The 18,281-nt window shown below is 42.3% G+C and overlaps 1 protein-coding gene across 1 annotated transcript in view; it reads right to left on the bottom strand.

Moving 5' to 3' along the window:
* The window catches only part of VAT1 (vesicle amine transport 1), a 55,747-nt gene that overhangs the window by 18,649 nt on the left and 18,817 nt on the right, over positions 1 to 18,281 (bottom strand). The window contains exons 2-3 of the mRNA XM_067470100.1: positions 5,303 to 5,510; positions 3,397 to 3,567 (exon numbers count right to left, since the gene is read on the bottom strand). Of these exons, the coding sequence (XP_067326201.1) occupies positions 3,397 to 3,567; positions 5,303 to 5,510 (379 nt within the window). The remainder of the gene's footprint in view (positions 1 to 3,396; positions 3,568 to 5,302; positions 5,511 to 18,281) is intronic.

Here is an 18,281-nt window from a genome sequence, read left to right as displayed (position 1 = left end):
ACAAGACATCACATTCCATGTCTGAAGTTTCTTTCGTTCTTTCTTTCTTTTTAAAACAAGGTGCAACTATTTTTCACTTTTCAAGAACAGTAATGCTTGGGTCCTTTTAACAGAAAAGGAAAGCTCTAATGTGCAGTGTCAACTGGGCCAAACAGGAGAGCATGCCACAAATCTGTCCAAGATGACAAAGGTGATGATTTCACTTTACTTTTTTTCTCTCCCCACCAAGGATACTGTGGGCTAAATCCAAATTTACCTAGAGAAAACCCACTGAAATAAATGGGACCTGCTAGCTGTACTCTGAGTACAGTGGTCCCTCGCTACTTTGCAGTTCGCTTATTGCGGATTTGCTGTTTTGGCGTTTTGTTTTGTTTTTTAAAAAAAACCAATTTAAGTAGAGAGGGAACACTGAGGATTGAGGAGGCGTCGTGGGGCCCAAGCGATGGCAAGAGGCCCAGGCGGTGGCGAGGAGGAGGAAGAGGAAGATAAGGAGGGCGAGGAGGGAAAAAGAGCCAATCACTTGCCCTCCTTACCTTCTTCTTCCTCCTCTTTGTCCCCACCTGGGCCTCTTACTGCTGCTTGGGCTCTGCGATTGAGGAGGTGAGTGCAGGGCCCAAGCGGCGGTAAGAGGCCCAGGCGGTGACGAGGAGGAGGAAGAAGAAGGTAAGGAGGACAAGGAGGGAAGGTGAGGGGGTGTCCCTACTTCATGGAATTTCAATTATCGCGGTGGTCCTGAGGATTGAGGAGGTGTCGGGGGGCCCAAACAGTGGTAAGAGGCCCAGGCGGCGAGGAGGAGGAAGAAGAAGGTAAGGAGGACAAAGAGGGAAGGTGAGGGGGTGTCCCTACTTTGCAGAATTTCAATTATTGCGGGTGGTCCTGAGGATTGAGGAGGTGTTGTGGGGCCCAAGCGGTGGTAAGAGGCCCAGGCGGCGATGAGGAGGAGGAAGAAGAAGGTAAGGAGGACAAAGAGGGAAGGTGGGGGGGGGGGGGTGTTCCTACTTTGCAGAATTTCAATTATTGTGGGTGGTCCTGAGGATTGAGGGGGTGTCGTGGGGCCCAAGCGGTGGTAAGAGGCCCAGGAGGCGACGAGGAGGAGGAAGAAGGTAAGGAGGACAAAGAGGGAAGGTGAGAGGTGTCCCTACTTTGCAGAATTTCAATTATCATGGGTGGTCCTGAGGATTGAGGAGGTGTCGTGGGGCCCAAGCGATGGCAAGAGGCCCAGGCGGCGGTGAGGAGGAGGAAGGTAAGGAGGGCAAGGAGGGAAGAAGAGCCAACCCCTTGTCCTCCTTACCTTCTTCTTCCTCCTCTTTGTCACCACCTGGGCCTCTTACAGCTGCTTGGGTCCCGTGATTGAGGAGGTGAGTGAAGGGCCCAAGTGGTGGTAAGAGGCCCAGGTGGCGACGAGGAGGAGGAAGAAGAAGGTAAGGAGGACAAGGACGGAAGGTGAGGGAGTGTCCCTACTTCGCAGAATTTCAATTATCGTGGGTGGTCCGGGAACATAACACCCTCGATAAGTGAGGAACCACTGCAATCTGAGTTTTACTGATTTCACTGTAGTTGCTCATAGTATGGCCAAATGTGAATCCAACCCTGCATTTTTCAATTGGATTGGAGACAACTGGATTTTATATTTTCAAAAATGGCAACATCAACCATCCTAATGGATCCTAGATAGAATCTGTATGACCCCTATGTTGGAAATGACAACCTTTTTCAAGCCATCTCTAATAATGTTTATCTATGATCATGTCGCTTACTGTTTCCTGTATGTATGTTCTGGTATGCAGCTTCCTTTACTCTATGGTTCCTGAGAAGTTATAAAAGGGGCTGCAGACCACATGATCACTATAGCAGACAGCAGACTACTTCAGACCTCAGCTCAAACACTAGCTTGCTGTTTTGCTGTAAGAGATGTCCTGGCCAGATGGCACAGATAATTATCTCAAACATATCTGAAACTGGACTGATAAGTTTTGTACCTGTGTATGCTGAACACATGAAGGTTTTGAGTAAACCAAATATGTTATTTTTTTAACCAAGTTGACTTCATTTTTGTCTCTTGAGTGCATGATAAAAAGTTGTTTTATCGGAGAGTATATATAATTTTGGGCAATGAAAACCACTTTTAAAGCTCTGCTGTTTTTATCTGCTGGCAAAATCTCTGTTTTTCTAACAGATCAGAGATAACACATAATTCAGTCTAATAAGTGAAACCATTGCCTAACATAATTATATCTGGTTGTACACCACAAGAGAAGATTCTACTCTAAAGGGTTTTTGGCTCGTCTCTGAAAAGTCATGCTTTTCTAAAAAGTTATCTCCAAAAGGTGTTTTCCAAAAAGTAATAAATGCCATTTTACAAAAACCTAGTACAGCTGCATTTATTTATGTCCGCAATTACTTCACTCCATTTTAAGAAGGCATCCCTAAACAATTATAATGCTTTGGTAGCACATTAATGTCCATGGTTCCATTCCAAGGAATCCTGGGAAATATAGTTCTTTGAGGTTATTCTCTTACATTGTAGATTAGGGGAGAAGTTACAGATCCTAGTAGATAATTTTTAGAATGGCTGAATGTAAGTGTAGTTAAGATCCTGTTAACTGGAGAAGCCCTATCAAATACATAACATCAAATTATTAGGATTTTTCCAAATAAATTTAAGTAACAAATGCTGGAAATTGTGGGTTGGTGATGGTGCTGAGAATTGTTAGATGGCTCTAAATCATTTTATAAAATTATAATACATGTTCTCATTAGTATCAGGTGTACAAGAAGTTCACATTTCCCTCAATTCTCAGTTTTTAAAGGCTGGATTTGTACTGCTGTATATTCTAGGATCTGATCCCAGATAAGATTCTCAGAGACATTCACTGGAACACCTCAGCAAGCGAGAGTCCAAAAGTGGCAGGCTCAAACCCAGAACCTCAATCAATGGCTGATACCAAATGAGAGACTCCCTCCTGGGCACACAGAAAACTGGGCAACTTGGAAGGCGCTGAACAGACTGCGCTCTAGTACCATAACATGCGAGTGTGGAGAAGAGCAAACTACAGACCACCTGCTGCAATGTAACCTGAGCCCTGCAACACAATGGAGGACCTTGTTATAGTAACACCAGAGGCACTCCAAGTGGCCAGCTACTGGTCAAAGGACATTTAATCAACTACCAAGCTTGCAAACTTTGTGTTTTGTTTGTTTGTTAAAAAATGCAATACAACTGTTTGGTTTGCTCCTGACACGATAAATAAATAAAAACAAATATCCCAGATTATCTGCTTATCCCAGAGTATCTGGAAGTGTAGACTCAGATAATCAAGTTCAAAGCAGATCATTCTGGGATGTAGGGCGATGTAGATCCAGCCTAAGTCTCTCAATCCAGTCACTGTGACTAACCTTTGGGGGAGATTTTCTTGACTTCTGCCACATAATCAGATGCCCGGTAGTCTATGGGGTGGGTGACTCCATTCTCCTTGAGGGTCTCATGCTTGGAGGCAGAGGCTGTGCCAAAAACGGTAACGTTTTCCACCGTTTTGCAGAGCTGGACTGCAGCAGTTCCCACTCCACCTGGAAAGAAAGCAGAAGGTAGCCAACTGAGCAAGGAAATGCTGGCAAAGGCCCCAGGCCATTTGCAGGAAGAAGCAATGTGTATAGCTTTATGCTCCCACCCCACTGCCTCTGAAGGATGGGATCAATTTGCTCCTTGTTCAATAAAAAGTTCACAGTCAGGTTCTGAAGACAATGGATATTGTTTTGGCTCAAAAGGCAGGAGAAGCAAAGTAGGCTGACAAGCCAAATAGCACACGCTTTTTGAATGTCACAGTTTACCGGAGTTCATCACATCCTAAGCCTGAGCTTCTGCGTTTATATCCTAACCTAAATTATATCAATAAGGGATGTTCTGTGCAGTGCTACAAAAGGGCAAAACCAAAAGGCAGTGTCACTTATACATTTAAGCTGTTTGCACTGCTTAACCTGCCTATTTTCCTTCCTCACTTTAAAAAATAAACCGTGGGAGCTGAACTTTTGTGCGTGAATGAGTTTAAGAATTACTAAATACAGATGGAGGGAACATGCACTATAATTACCATCACTCCTAAGGCATTGGTCATGCTAGCTGGTGCTGATAGACACTGGAATTCACAGAGCTTAAGAGCAATGGTAACAGAACAACTGCCACTTTTAAAATATATATAGTTAGAGTAACACACCATGATTAGAAAGACCCAGGCTCCAATCTGCCCTCCCAATAAAATTCAATGTGTGAATTTCTCAGCTTAACTTACTTTATTCCTGTGAGATTAAAATAAGGAGAACCCATGCATGCCACCTTGAGCTTCCCATAGGAAAGGTAGGATATACATTTAATAAACAATGGTTGGGCAATTGTAGCTCTCAATGTGTTTAAGGGCTATAACTCCCATACTGCCTCACCACTAGTTATGTTGATAGGGAAAGTGGGTGATGAAGGGAAGTCCACAGTTGACCTTGCTGGTAATGAATTAAAAATACTAGGATCACAGAGTTGGGAGGAACTTTGGAGATAATCTAGTTTGCCCCCTTTTTATGATGTTGGTTGTGACACAACTAAAATGATACTTGACTGATGGCTGCTCAGCCTTTGTTTGTGTTTTTAAGATCCTCTGGGGAGGCTCTCCTCTTGCTTCCATCTCCGTCACAAGCACGGTTGGTGGGGACGAGAGAGACGCGAGAGAGGGCCTTCTTGGTGGTGGCCCCCTGCCTCTGGAACGCCCTTCCAAGGGATATAAGACAGGCCCCATCTTTCCTCTCTTTTCGTAAGAGTTTGAACTTGGTGGTTTCAACAAATTTTCGAGAGTGACCAGTGCTAGCTCAACCCAGACACTGTCTGGACACGACCTAGCTCCCTATATATTACCCTAGTCATTCTCCTAACAGGCTCCTGGAAATAGCCCTATTTTGTTGTTTATCTATTACAGTACTGTACCCAAATGCTGGTCCCATCTTAATTCAATTTGTATTAGTCTGGACCCAGCCTTTTTAATTGTCCTGACCCATCCCTTTTCCATACCCTAACAAATAGACATAAAGAGCAGGCAGGATTTTTTCTTTTAATATTTGTGTGTCATTGGGTAATTCTATGCTTATGCTACTGTTATTTTTTGTTCATGTTGTGACTCTGTATGTTTTGATGTTGTTGCTTGGAAACCGCTCTGAATCCCCCCCAGAATTCTCCAGGAAACAGCCACACGTTAGGGAAATGGAAGCATCCGCTTTATAATGTTAACGTGATAGTATCCTAACACAGGAGAAATTCTCTTACCTGCTGCCATGTGGACGAGGACACTCTGGTTGGGTCTCAGGTTGCCAAAGTCAAAGAGCACCATGTAGGCCGTGATGTAATTGACCAGAAAGGCGGCAGCCTCCTCAAAGCTCATCCCTTCTGGCATAAGAAATGTCTGATTGGCTGGAACTGTCACTATTTCTTGCCAGAGGCCGGACCTGGCCATCACCATCACTTTATCGCCCACCTGGTGTAAGAGAAGAAAGTGTTCAGACTGACGAATCCATGCTCAAATGGAGGGATGTCACAGTTTTGATCTCAAATTTCTACCCAGGGGTGGCTGGTGGATCCACTGCCCCAGAACTCTCTTTCCCTGGAGGCACAGAAAAGCAGTGGATCCACTTTTAGGATCATTCCTAGAATGTTCTGGATCCTATCCCACCAGGGACACCAGGTTGGGCACCAGGAACATTCTCATACAACTTAGCTGTAGAAGATGCACATGAGAAACTGAAAGTGGATTCTTCACTCAACGTGACAATGAATCCACTATCATGCCCTGTTCCCCAGTAACAACATAGGCACGCAAACTTCCTTACTACAACAGTTCCATTAACCAGGCACAATTCAACATGCTGGTTACATTCGATACAGTTCTAAGATCTTCAAGAGAGGCTATTCTTTCACTTCCACTATCTTCTTAGGCATGTTTGTTGGAAATGCAGAAGAAGGCCTTTTCTGTAGCTGTTCCTGGATTCTAGAATTCCCTTTTCTTGAAAGAGCTTGGCTCTCTCTTACTGTGGTTTTGACAATAATATAAAATTCCATTGTAACCAACATAAGAGATTGATAGAAGATATTTATATTCTAGCACACTTGGGAAATTTTATTTTTTAAAAAGAGGTGGTGGTGGTCCAATGCGCTGTACTGCTTTATTAATATTTCAAATAGTTTAAATTTTTGTGTTAGTTTAAGTGTGTTAATTTCTTTTGTTTTTATCCAAGTGTTTTTTTTCTTATCATTTTTTCCACTATGAGTCTTGGTTTGAAAAGAAACTGTGCCATAAATAAAGAGTACTTCTTTTTTCTAGCAGCAGTCTGCACAGTTGTTGCGCAGATTCAGGAATCCTTGACAAAATAGTTTGTTCCATGCATTTTGCAAGCTTCCAATGTGATTTCAAAAAGGATAGAAGATTGTTCACTTCAGAGTCAGTAATGTTTTGGAGCCAGACAAAAAGTGTGCGCCTATAAGCAAGAGCAGTTCTTTGCAATATTTACTCACTAAATTGAGGGTGGGAACCTTGGCCCTTCCAGATGTTTGAACTCCAAGCCCCACTCTTCCAAAACCATTGCTTGTGTTGGCTTGGGCTTCTGGAAGTACAAAACATCTGGAGAGCCAAATGTTCCCCACTCCTGAGCTAAACAAGCTTTTTAAAAATATGAAGATCAAGTAATTTTATTTGAACTGTGCTTAGCAGTGTGGCATAGCTTTAGTGAGATTATTATTTAGAAACAATAAAAGTTGTTCAAGATGTAAACTCAATAATAATTGGTACACTTATGTCAGACAAAAGTGTATTAAGGGTGAATGACACTATCCAAATATCTAAAAAGGTGTCCGAGGAAGTGAGAGAGCAATACCTCTCTTGTCCTCTGTAGACCTTAGTGTAGGAAGTCACAAAAATATACAAAATATTTTGAAGCCATTTCCACTCATTATTCGTAGCCAGTTTGGAAAACGTTACTTTATTAAAGCTCTGCAAAATGGGAAATGTGACTTTCATGGCATTTAGTTTGAGGGAAGGGGCCCAGCTCCTAAGTTGTTTATTTTCTTTAGGCAATGCTTTTTCCAGGAAATAGGATTTTATCTTCCCTAGAGGGAAATCTGGTGTTTGTGACATGCATCAACTGACCCAGAAGGGAGGCTGTGTCCACCAAACGGGCCAGTTTTCCCACCACAGGCTTTAAAGTGGAACTTTAAGGAAGTTGTCTCCAAACCCAGCATCCTCCAGATGTACGTATTTAACTACAACTTGTATCATCCTCAGCCATTATCGCCCATGCTGGTTGTGAAATGAACAGAACTGTAGATTTTCTGAAATGGTTACACTGGCCTTGGATAGAAATAGGAAGTTGAACAGAAGTTAGGGAATTGTACCTCACAAAATGTTATCCTATTTCAAATCTGCCCAAACTAGCATTGGCAATAGATAAAGATTACACAGTCCAACAAATATATATCTATCGGTGTCTTGGTTTTTAGGCCTGCTCCTGGGATTATTTGGGCATTGATTCAGAAAATTGCATTATTAGATAGACCGCATCAGCTCTAGTTTCTTAGATATGGTTATGTTTTTATGGGCAAGCAGATGAAGAGTGTTCTGTAACTGTATCTCAAAACTGTATCTCAAAAACTAGAGCTGAAAGGGGAAATCTGAAGCCATTTTTGGAGTCAGCAGGTCAAACATACCCAGAAAAAACTCTTACATTTGAGGCACCAAAATGTATGTTGGTCAGTGTTACAGGAGTTGTGATCTAGAGTGCCACAGATTTCCCATCTTAAACAAAGTGGATGGCTGCTTGCTGTTATCCCAGAAGCTTATGAGGAGATTCCTGGCACGTCTTAATTCCTGACAAGCAAGGGAAGGAACTAAGTTGTAAATGAAATTTCCCTTCAGACTCCAAATTTCCAGCACTGAGTAACTTAACACTTTAGCTGAGCGTTTAGAAACAGAGTTCAGGTATTTAAACCAAAAGGGAAAGATAAAGTTTCCAAGAAAATACAAACACAGCACATAGCAGAGGTTTAGTTGTAAATACTTTTCAGTGTCTCTCCACAATTTAAGAAAGTTTTATAAAGGGCAAAAATCTTATTGAGAAACAATCCCCACATTTTGCCCTGCCCACCCATGCCATAGTTGTGGCAAGGAGGTAAATAGGGCAGCAGAAGAAAGAGATGCTGTGGAGTTCTACCAAAAATTGGCCCACCATGGCCACCCAAAAGTTATTCTCTCAAAATGGCTGTTCTTAATAATGCCCATGCTCAATGATACATTATATCTCCCATACCTGATTTTTAGAAAAGGTCCTGGGGGAGTGGGGAATGCACAACTACAAAACTATGCTGCAAGTTACACAGATCAAGCAGCTCATGAATTATTATTATTATTATTATTATTAATATTAATATTATTATTATTCTGCTTCTTTCTCTTCCAAAGGAGATTCAAAGCAGCTAACAGTTTATTTATTTATCGTGTCATCAGCAACCATACAAATTGTATTACAATTCTAACAGAGCAAAACAAACACAGAGATTAAAAAGAAAAAGAGAGAAAAAAACCCAGATTTTGCAAATTTGTTAGTTGGTTAAATGTCCTTTGACCAGTATCTGGCCACTTGGAGTGCCTCTGGTGTTGCCGCGAGAAGGTCCTCCATTGTGCATGTGGCAGGGCTCAGGGTGCATTGCAGCAGGTGGTCAGTGGTTTGTTCTTCTCCGCACTCGCATGCCGAGGATTCCACCCTGTAGCCCCATTTCTTAAGATTGGCTCTGCATCTCGTGGTGCCAGAGCACAGTATGTTCAGCACCTTCCAAGTCGCCCAGTCTTCTGAGTGCCCAGGGGGGAGTCTCTCATCTGGTATCACCCATGGATTGAGGTGCTGGGTTTGGGCCTGCCACTTTTGGACTCTCGCTTGCTGGGGTGTTCCAGCGAGTGTCTCTGTAGATCTAAGAAAACTATGTCTTGATTTAAGTCATTGACGTGCTGGCTGATACCCAAACAGGGGATGAGCTGGAGATGTCTCTGCCTTGGTCCTTTCACTATTGGCTGCTACTTCCCGTATAGCTAACAGTAAAAGCTATACAATATGTAAATTAAAACCCAAAGCATACTCCTTTTCTATACAACCGCTAAAAGTACAGATGGCCATTCCAGTTTCTACTCTGACAACCTATGGGTTAGTCCATTTAGAAAATAAAGAGCTGGTTTAATAAAATGTCTGAGGCACTGGATTGCCCCCTTACCATAGTCATGTTTGCATTAGAAGGGAATAATGATGAAATATTGATTTCTTTTACAGGGAGACACCCACATATGTCTTGTGTGCATGAACACACACAATATCAGAGTGGTTAGTAGGTGGGCTCCTGGAGGTGACTGTGGAAACAATATCTCCGTCTGGCACTGCTTCCAGATTTCCGCCTGCCTGCCACGCATCTCTCCTGCTGAAAGAAAACACAACTGCTTCCTCTGCAGAGGGGAAATCCTGTGTTTATCTGGCTCTAGTATCAGGAAGAGAGTATCATTGTGGCTTGGTATCCTTCACCTTCTGCATGAACCCCACCCCCTCCTTCGGCACTCCAGCCTTGAATGCAGTGTTTAAGGCCAAACGGCAAAGTTCACACTGGCTTATCCAAATGAGTTAAAGGAATGGAATCAAGTTTCCAAAGCTGCACAATAAGCCCTATTCAACTGGAATCCTGTTTGGGGAAAGCGGAGATGAGCCTGCTGGCCTCACCCTTTTGTTGTCCCTCCATCATCCATCCCTGCCATCAATAGATATACCAAGAGCTGGACATCTACGTTTATTAGTTTATTCTTTTTACTTGGGGAGGTTCCTTGGAACTGGGAAAAAACAGGACCTTAAATCATATCAGTAAATAGAGCTGCCAGACCGAAAGCTGGAGAGGGTTCCTGTACTTTTGATGATTTTGTAGAAGGGGGAATTTCAGATGCAATTCCCTCTTCTATTTTAACATCATGAAAAATATAGGAACCCTCACCAGTTTTCACCTTGGCAACCCTGCCTATTGAGACCCCCAACAAGTGTAGCACTGTGGGTATGAGTGGGTAGGAAGCTGTGTCAATAGCCTGGTACCACTCTTCCCCATCAGAACCTGGAAACATTACTTTGGGGTACTACAACTCCCAATACACTTCAGTCCATGGTGATGCTCCCTGGGGTATTCTGGAAACTGCAATTCAATGCCTAAATCCAATGGTTGGTCCCAAATAGAGCAGACCTACTGAATAAATTGGATTATGTAAGCAAACTCTTCGGTATTTATTTTATATTTATTGTGTCAGGAGCGAACCAAACCAGCTGTATTGCATTAAAAAACAGACAAACAAACAAACAAAACACAAAATGGTATTCTATTAAATGTCCTTTGATCAGTGGCTGACCACCTGAAGTGCCTCTGGTGTTGCTGCAAGAAGGTCCTCCATTGTGCATGTGGCAGGGCTCAGGTTGCATTGCAGCAGGTGGTCAGTGGTTTGCTCTTCTCCGCACTCGCATGTTCTGGATTCCACATTGTAGCCCCATTTCTTAAGGTTGGCTCTGCATCTCGTGGTGCCAGAGAACAGTCTGTTCAGCACCTTCCAAGTTGCCCAGTTTTCTGTGTGCCCAGGGGGGAGTCTCTCATTTGGTATCAGCCATTGATTGAGGTTCTGGGTTTGAGCCTGCCATTTTTGGCGATGACTCATGCCATATATGTAGATGTTGGTTGCGTAGATGTTGGTTGCTAGACAGAGTATCCTCATGGTATAAAGTCTCCCCATTAAGATGAATGGGTGCCTGGATTTTTACCTCTCAATCCGTACTTGCTTTATGCAGTAACTGTATAAACAGATTCTGAGAAGTCTTGAAATGAAAAACAAATGCATTCCTCTCGCGATCTTAGAATAATACAGTTTTTTTGGATCTTGCTGTGCGGCATGTTATTCACTTGATTGAGTTTGAAGCCTCAGCATGTCTCAAACCAGTCATCTCACATTTATTCACAAAATTGGCCAGATATTTTCTCAATCCACAGCTCTTATAGCATGATTCAACCAGGTTCAGCTTGTAGTTAGTTTCACATAATGCACCAGTATTGACTTCTAGGTGCTCATTCAACACAACACAATTATAGGACTATTATTCCACCTTAAATGCTTTGGCTCCATTTTATGGAATCCTGGGGTCTGTAGTTTGATGAGGCACTACAGGAGCTCTCTGGCTGAGAAGTCTACATTTGTTGTTGTTGTTGTGTACTCACTCACAGTTCCATAAATCCAAGGGATTCCATTGGAATCTGTAGTGTGAATGGGCACCTGATCAAGTGGATTTTGGATGGAATCCTTGCTTTGTGAAAGTGTATGCCCTTCCTTTGATGCTTTTCAAGTAGATTGAGAAGATGGATTGTTTCTCACAGTAAAATTTTGAGATGAAGAATAGAAGAATAGAAGCAAATGCAAATCTGAATTTGAACCTATTTTTCTCAAGAATAAGCCTGCTTATCCAGCATTCTCTCTGTTCCCAATTAGAATCAAAGTTTGCAAGTTTTAAATTGCTTCACCTACAGCAAGCCTATACTGAAATACCAGTAAACCTACCGAAGAGTTGTGCCAGTCAGCTGACTGGCACAACCTGGGGATCACAACCAGATACAATGAAGACATCTGCCCTTGTGCTATGCTACTCTGCTGCTCAGTATGCATGCCCAGTGTGGAACACATCTCACCTTGCTAAAACAGTAGATGTGGCTCTTAATGAGACATGCCGCATTATCACGGGGTGTCTGCACCCTACACCACTGGAGAAATTACACTGTTTAGCTGGTATTTTACCACCTGACATCCGCCGGGAAGTAGCAACTAATAGTGAAAGGACCTAGGTAGTGACATCTTCGGCCCATCCCTTGTTTGGGTATCAGCCAGCACGCCAATGACTTAAATCAAGAAATAGTTTTCTAAGATCTACAGAGACACTCACTGGAACACCTCAGCAAGCGAGAGTCCAAAAGTGGCAGGCTCAAACCCAGAACCTCAATCAATGGCTGATACCAAATGAGAGACTCCCCCCTGGGCACATAGAAAACTGGGCGACTTGGAAGGTGCTGAACAGACTGCGCTCTGGTACCATGAGATGCAGAGCCAACCTTAAGAAATGGGGCTACAAAGTGGAATCCATGACATCCAAGTGTGGAGAAGAGCAAACTACAGATCACCTGCTACATGCACAATGGAGGACTTTCTTATAGTAACACCAGAGGCACTTCAAGTGGCCAGCTACTGGTCAAAGGACATTTAATCAATTACCAAGCTTGCAAACTTTGTGGTTTGTTTGTTTGTTAAAAATTCAATACAACTGTTTGACTTGCTCCTGACACAATAAATAAAATATAACCAACAAAATCTCATACCAGGAGTCCTTTCACACTGCACAATTATAGCATTAGATTTTCATATTAATTGCTAATGCTGCCTCACAAGGAATTGTGGTTCTTGTAGTTTGGAAAGCAAATCCTGAGCATTCATCACTAAACCACAAATCCCAGGATTCCAAACAATGGAACATTGACAGTGGACCTATTGTGTCATATTTGTGGACTGTGAAAGAGCCTATGAGTCAGGGAGACCAAGAAAACTGCATGACATTGGCTTTTGAACATCACATCCTTGCAACTCCTACTTGTGTTTCCACTGCAAATTAACTAAAAAATGCAAAGTTGTACAAAAGTCAAACAATCCAAGGTCACATTTCTGGCACCTAAATGGATTAAGATCTTTTGACTGTGTTGCAATTGAGGGACACATGTCCATGGAGGCTTTTTGTTACAGCCTTCGTGAGGTACTTTTTGACCCTTTGTGTCTGCCAGGCACTTTCCCAGATGTTCCCACGTTGCCACAGCCAGGCTGTCCAATCCATACAAAGAGACTCAAAATGCAAATAGATGCATTACTTAATCCTATTGTGGAATCCAGTTCCCATCTACTGAACTGTGGCAGCTTTTGGTGTAGATGTGAGCTTAAAACTAGCACACCCTTCCTACAATGTACATCTGGAAGTTGGAAAGGACACTGTCACAAGATGGATGCCCTCAAGCAAAATTAGCCCAATTCGTCATATCAACAGGATGGAGTTTCCTAGCTCTAGAACTTTGGTGCAAATAATAGGACCCTTGTGGACAGAAGGAAACAGAGGATGTAAATAATGGCTGGTGCCCTATCAGCTCCCTGGAACCTCTCCTCAGATATTGGAATTGCTGCTGTGATTCTTCCAGCAGTTATGTTCAGCACTTTTATTACTCAATGGGGGGCACCAGCTTTCGAAAACTGACAGGCACAACAATAGAAAACTACATATTCTTTAAAATCAAGCAAGCAAATTTTGGGCTCCATATATTGATTGCACTGCATGTTTCAACCCCCTCAGTAGACATATGGTGCTTACGAGATACTGCTGTTGTTGACACTAGAAACAGATGAGCCCATTATGCACACGAATCCTTGCAAATGTTACCTTTCTGAACAACTACTAGAACAGCAAGGCCATTGGATCTACACTAGCATGCATATCTCTCGTTTAAATTATTGTTTGCATATTGTAGAAAATATTACAAGGGCACAACCTGCAAATATACTGCACATAAGATGTATTTTTTTAAAAAAAATCCTGGGTTTTTCAAACATTTCTACTCTGAAATTCAAGCCTCACTTTGTTCGTACAGTTGGCCCTCAAGATGCTCTATCCATGGATTCCACCATCCAGAGCTCAAAAATATTTTTAAAAATTCAAATAAGCAAACCTGGATTTTGTCATTTCATTTAAACAAAACATCTTACTATGATAATACACTCAATGGAGCTTGAGCATCCATAGACTTTGCTACTTATATGAGTTTCTATAAGCAAGCCCCAACTGATACCAAGGGCCCACTCTACTTGCCATCAACTTGACTTTGACATATGACAACCATGTGAATGGGAGACCTCCAAGAGCCCCAGTCATGTACAGTCCTGCTTATGTCCTGAAGGCTATGCTTCTTAAGGCGGACTGGGGCAACCATAAGCAAGGGACGTCTTGCTCCCTACGCCCATCCACTTTTTAAGTTTTTTTTTTTTAAAGAAAGCAACTTTGGAAGACAGGGCATTTGTAGAGAAGTTTGTAGAGGTCCAAATATATACCATACTAGCCGTCCCCTGCCACGTGTTGCTGTGGCCCTCATGGGGGTTCTGTGTGGGAGGTTTGGCCCAATTCTATCGTTGGTGGGGTTCAGAATGCTTTGTGATTGTAGATGAACTATAAATGCCAGCAACTACAACTCCCAAATGTCAAGATTCTATTTTTCCCAAACTCTACCAGTGTTCACATTTGGGCATATTGAGTATTCATGTAGAGTTTGAGACCACAGTGATCTCTGGATGTAGATGAACTACAACTCCCAAACCAAAGGACACTGCCCACCAAACCCTTCCAGTATTTTCTGTTGGTCATGGGAGAACTGTGAGCCAAGTTTGGTTCAATTCCATCGTTGGTGGGGTTCAGAATGCTCTTTGATTGTAGGTGAACTATAAATCCCAGCAACTACAACTCCCAAATGACAAAATCAATTTTTTTGAGTGGAGAACATACATTGGGTTGTTAGGTGTATTGTGTCCAAATTTGGTGCCAATTGCCCCAGTGATTTTTGAGTTCTGTGAATACCACAAACGAACATTACATTTTTATTTATATAGATTTTCTGGCATATAAGACTACTTTTTAACCCAATAAAATCTTCTCAAAAGTCAGGGGTCATCTTATACGCCAAGAGTAGACTTATATGCTGGGAGTAGTCTTATATGCTAGGTGTAGTCTTATATGCTGAGAGTCATTTTATATGCTGGGAGTAGTATTATAGAGTGGGTGCTGAAACTTCCAATCCAGATTAGAGAATCTGTGATTGCTACATATGGTGGGGGAGCTCAAAAATGGCAGTGGCCGCGTCCCTGCCACATGCAGCGACTGTATGAAAGCATTAAGGGCAACACTGTACAAGTACGGTGGAAGAAAATCCATTCATCAGGATTCGTGGACTTAATGTGGTCCCAATGGTGAGGTGAAGGGGCGCCTCACCGAGAAGATGTAAGTGAAGGCTGCAGGCATCCGAGGTGCCCGGGTTATGGAAAAAAGAGATAGAGTGGCTCTGGGCCCAGAAAAATACACCTCTTTTACCTGTCTGGCCCACCCTTGTATCATATTACCATACCTCCTCCTCTGCCTCTCCGATCTCGCTCCTGAAGACTGCATGTGTGAGATCTGAGAGGCAGAGAAGGAGGTACAGTAATAGGAAAATTACCAAATTGAAATCAAATCTGATATTTTTAAATTTTTATTTGGTGTGTGTTGGAAGAGGAGTAGTCTTATATGGCGAGTATATCCCAAATTCTATATTTTAACTGGAAAAGTTGGGGGTCATCTTATACGCCCAGTCATCTTATATGCCGGAATATACGGCATATTTCCCTTGCCATCACTAATATACAGATCTAAAATGGTTTTGAGGAGCCATCACAACTTGGAGAAAAGCAACAGAGAGTGGCAAAGAGTGGCACTCCTCAACAGCTTCTTCTTTCCAAATCCATCCCTGCAACAACTTTTCATAGTTCCTTGTAATGTACACTTAGCACCATCCAATTAACTATTAAAGCCATAAAATATGAAACTTGTAACTATTAGGATAGACAGCTGGCATGCATGCTCACTTTGTCACAAGCAGCCCTGATTTAGCTTGGAGGGTGGAACGATTAAAGACATCTATCTGAAGCCTATCGATGCATTCACAGAGGAATGGTTTGCAAGCCCAATGCTGGATGGGTTAAGTGATGTGTTAAGCAAAAGAGCACAGAAGGATGAGGAGGACACATTCATGAGATGGAGGATATTGTTGAATTTCTTGATAACATTTCCAAAAAACACTTAAGAGTTTGATAGGCATGAAATCAGTATTACATATTTTTCAAGCCTTTACATAGAACTGAGCTGCTGAAGTTATTGTGACAGTGAGTTGGCTTCTGTAATTCACTGCTCACATCAGTGGATTATATGCATGAACAGTCGATGTAATATCTGAAGCAGAGAGCAGAACTGTGCACACAAAAGATGGCAGATACTTTTACGATGCAGATAAGAGGAAGTGAACTTTTCAGATACTGAAGCAGACGTTGCATGCATGACATGAGCCCCCTCCTCAAAAATAGCCCCAAGCCTTTCAATTTAGCTAGCAGCAATTTCACTAGTTCTAAAATCTTTCCATTGCTCTGAACTGCGGGGATCTGGATTTGAAAATCACTTATTTGAGCAACATATGTTCCATTTTTCTTGGCCAGCTCTCAGTCACTCATGATTACAGATGGGGGAGAAATTAAATTGGTTCTCTTTTTAAATACAACCATCCTAATTTGTAGTTCCGGAATGAAGACAGGAACCAGAACAAAATTATCCTTTGGTTTCGCCACTTTTCTGAATTTTGCAACCAAGTTACCCAATCAAAACAAGAAAGGCATACTTTAAGGGAAACAGCATACAAGGGAGCTTCTATTAAGGAAAACACGCTCATTTCAAAAATGTACTATTAGAGTAAATTGCTTGCAAACACAGCAAATTAATTTTTGCATGCAGGAAAATGTGCACAGAAATATAAACAATTCTTCCTTGAAAATATCCATATATTCAAGTTTATATTTCTGTATCCATATATTCAAGTTTATATTTCTGTATCCATATATTCAAGTGAATATTGGGACCCCCCGGTGGCACAGTGGGTTAAACCCCTGTGCTGGCAGGACTGAAGACTGATAGGTCGCATGTTCAAATCTGGGGAGAGTGTGGATAGCTCTGTCAGCTCCGGCTCCCCATGCGGGGACATGAGAGAAGCCTCCCACAAGGATGGTAATACATCAAAAACAGGGTGGTTGTAGGTTTTTTTGGATTATATGGCCATGTTCTAGAGGCATTCTCTCCTGACATTTTGTCTGCATCTATGGCAAGCCTCCTCAGAGCATCCTCACTACCCCTCACCTCACTACCTCTGAGGAGGCTTTCCATAGATGCAGGCGAAACGTCAGGAGAGAATGTCTCTAGAACATGGCCATATAGCCCGAAAAAACCTACAACAACCCAGTGATTCCGGCCATGAAAGCCTTCGACAATACATCAAAAACTTCCTGACGTCCCCTGGGCAACATCCTTGGAGATGGCCAATTCTCTCACACCAGAAGCAACTTGCAGTTTCTCAAGTCACTCCTGACATGAAAACAAAAGTGAATATTTGTTTATATCCATATATTCATTTGTATCCAAATTAAAAACGGGACCATTACAGGAAAGAAGAAGACAGATCTGTTCATCCCTAACCTTAAGGATTAACATTTTAGGACCAGGATTCAAGCCGTGGATATTTCTAACAAAGTTAACAGAATTGTTATTCTTTTCCAGTGAGTGCAAACATAGACGTGATGGCAGGAAATGTGATTTTTCAAAAGGAGAGGGCATTGGTTATAGGGGCCAGCAGGAAGGGGATGCCAATCCCTCCCTTTGACCCCCTCCCCCAATCATTTCCTCCCATAGCTGTGGTACAAGACTGCAAATGGAGCCAGCTTTAAGAGAAAGGGAAAGAGAAAGGGTTGTGGAGAAAGGTGAATTCCTCTATAGCTTTTCCATCCAAACTTCTCCTGAGTACTCACTTGTCCTTCAACTCCAACCTATGACAACCCTAGAGCAGGCCTATTGCCTTGGCAAGATTTATTCAGAAGAAACGTTTTGTCATTGCCTTCCTCTGAGACAGAGTGTGTGGTTTCTGCAAGATCACGCACAGGGTTTCATTGCCAAGAGAGGATTTGAATCCTGGTCTCCAGAGTCATAGTCCAATGCTCAAACCACATTCAGAAAGTTAATTCAGCCTAGGAAGTTGTACTTTTTAAAAAATCCTATCACATATGAATGTATTGGAAGGGTGGCTGGAATGCAGCAAAAGTTAATCTGTATTGAATGAACTAGTGATCTCATCTGAAACCCAAATAACTACATCTCTCATCTACAAAGAATTTCCAGTGAACTGACCCTTCCCCACCCAACTCACAACAGCCGCTAGAGCTGACAACGTAGATGTTTGTTTGTTTCCAAGTTACCAACTATGAAAAAGCATATACAAAAGATCAATATTGATACACTATTTTTTGCACTAACTTATGACAAGAAGTTAACAGGTTTTC

This window comes from Anolis sagrei, chromosome 6 (assembly GCF_037176765.1).
Source record: "Anolis sagrei isolate rAnoSag1 chromosome 6, rAnoSag1.mat, whole genome shotgun sequence".
Lineage (NCBI taxonomy): Eukaryota > Metazoa > Chordata > Lepidosauria > Squamata > Dactyloidae > Anolis > Anolis sagrei.
The sequence above is the reverse complement of the archived record's forward strand: the minus strand, read 5'-3'. Positions and strand labels throughout refer to the sequence as shown.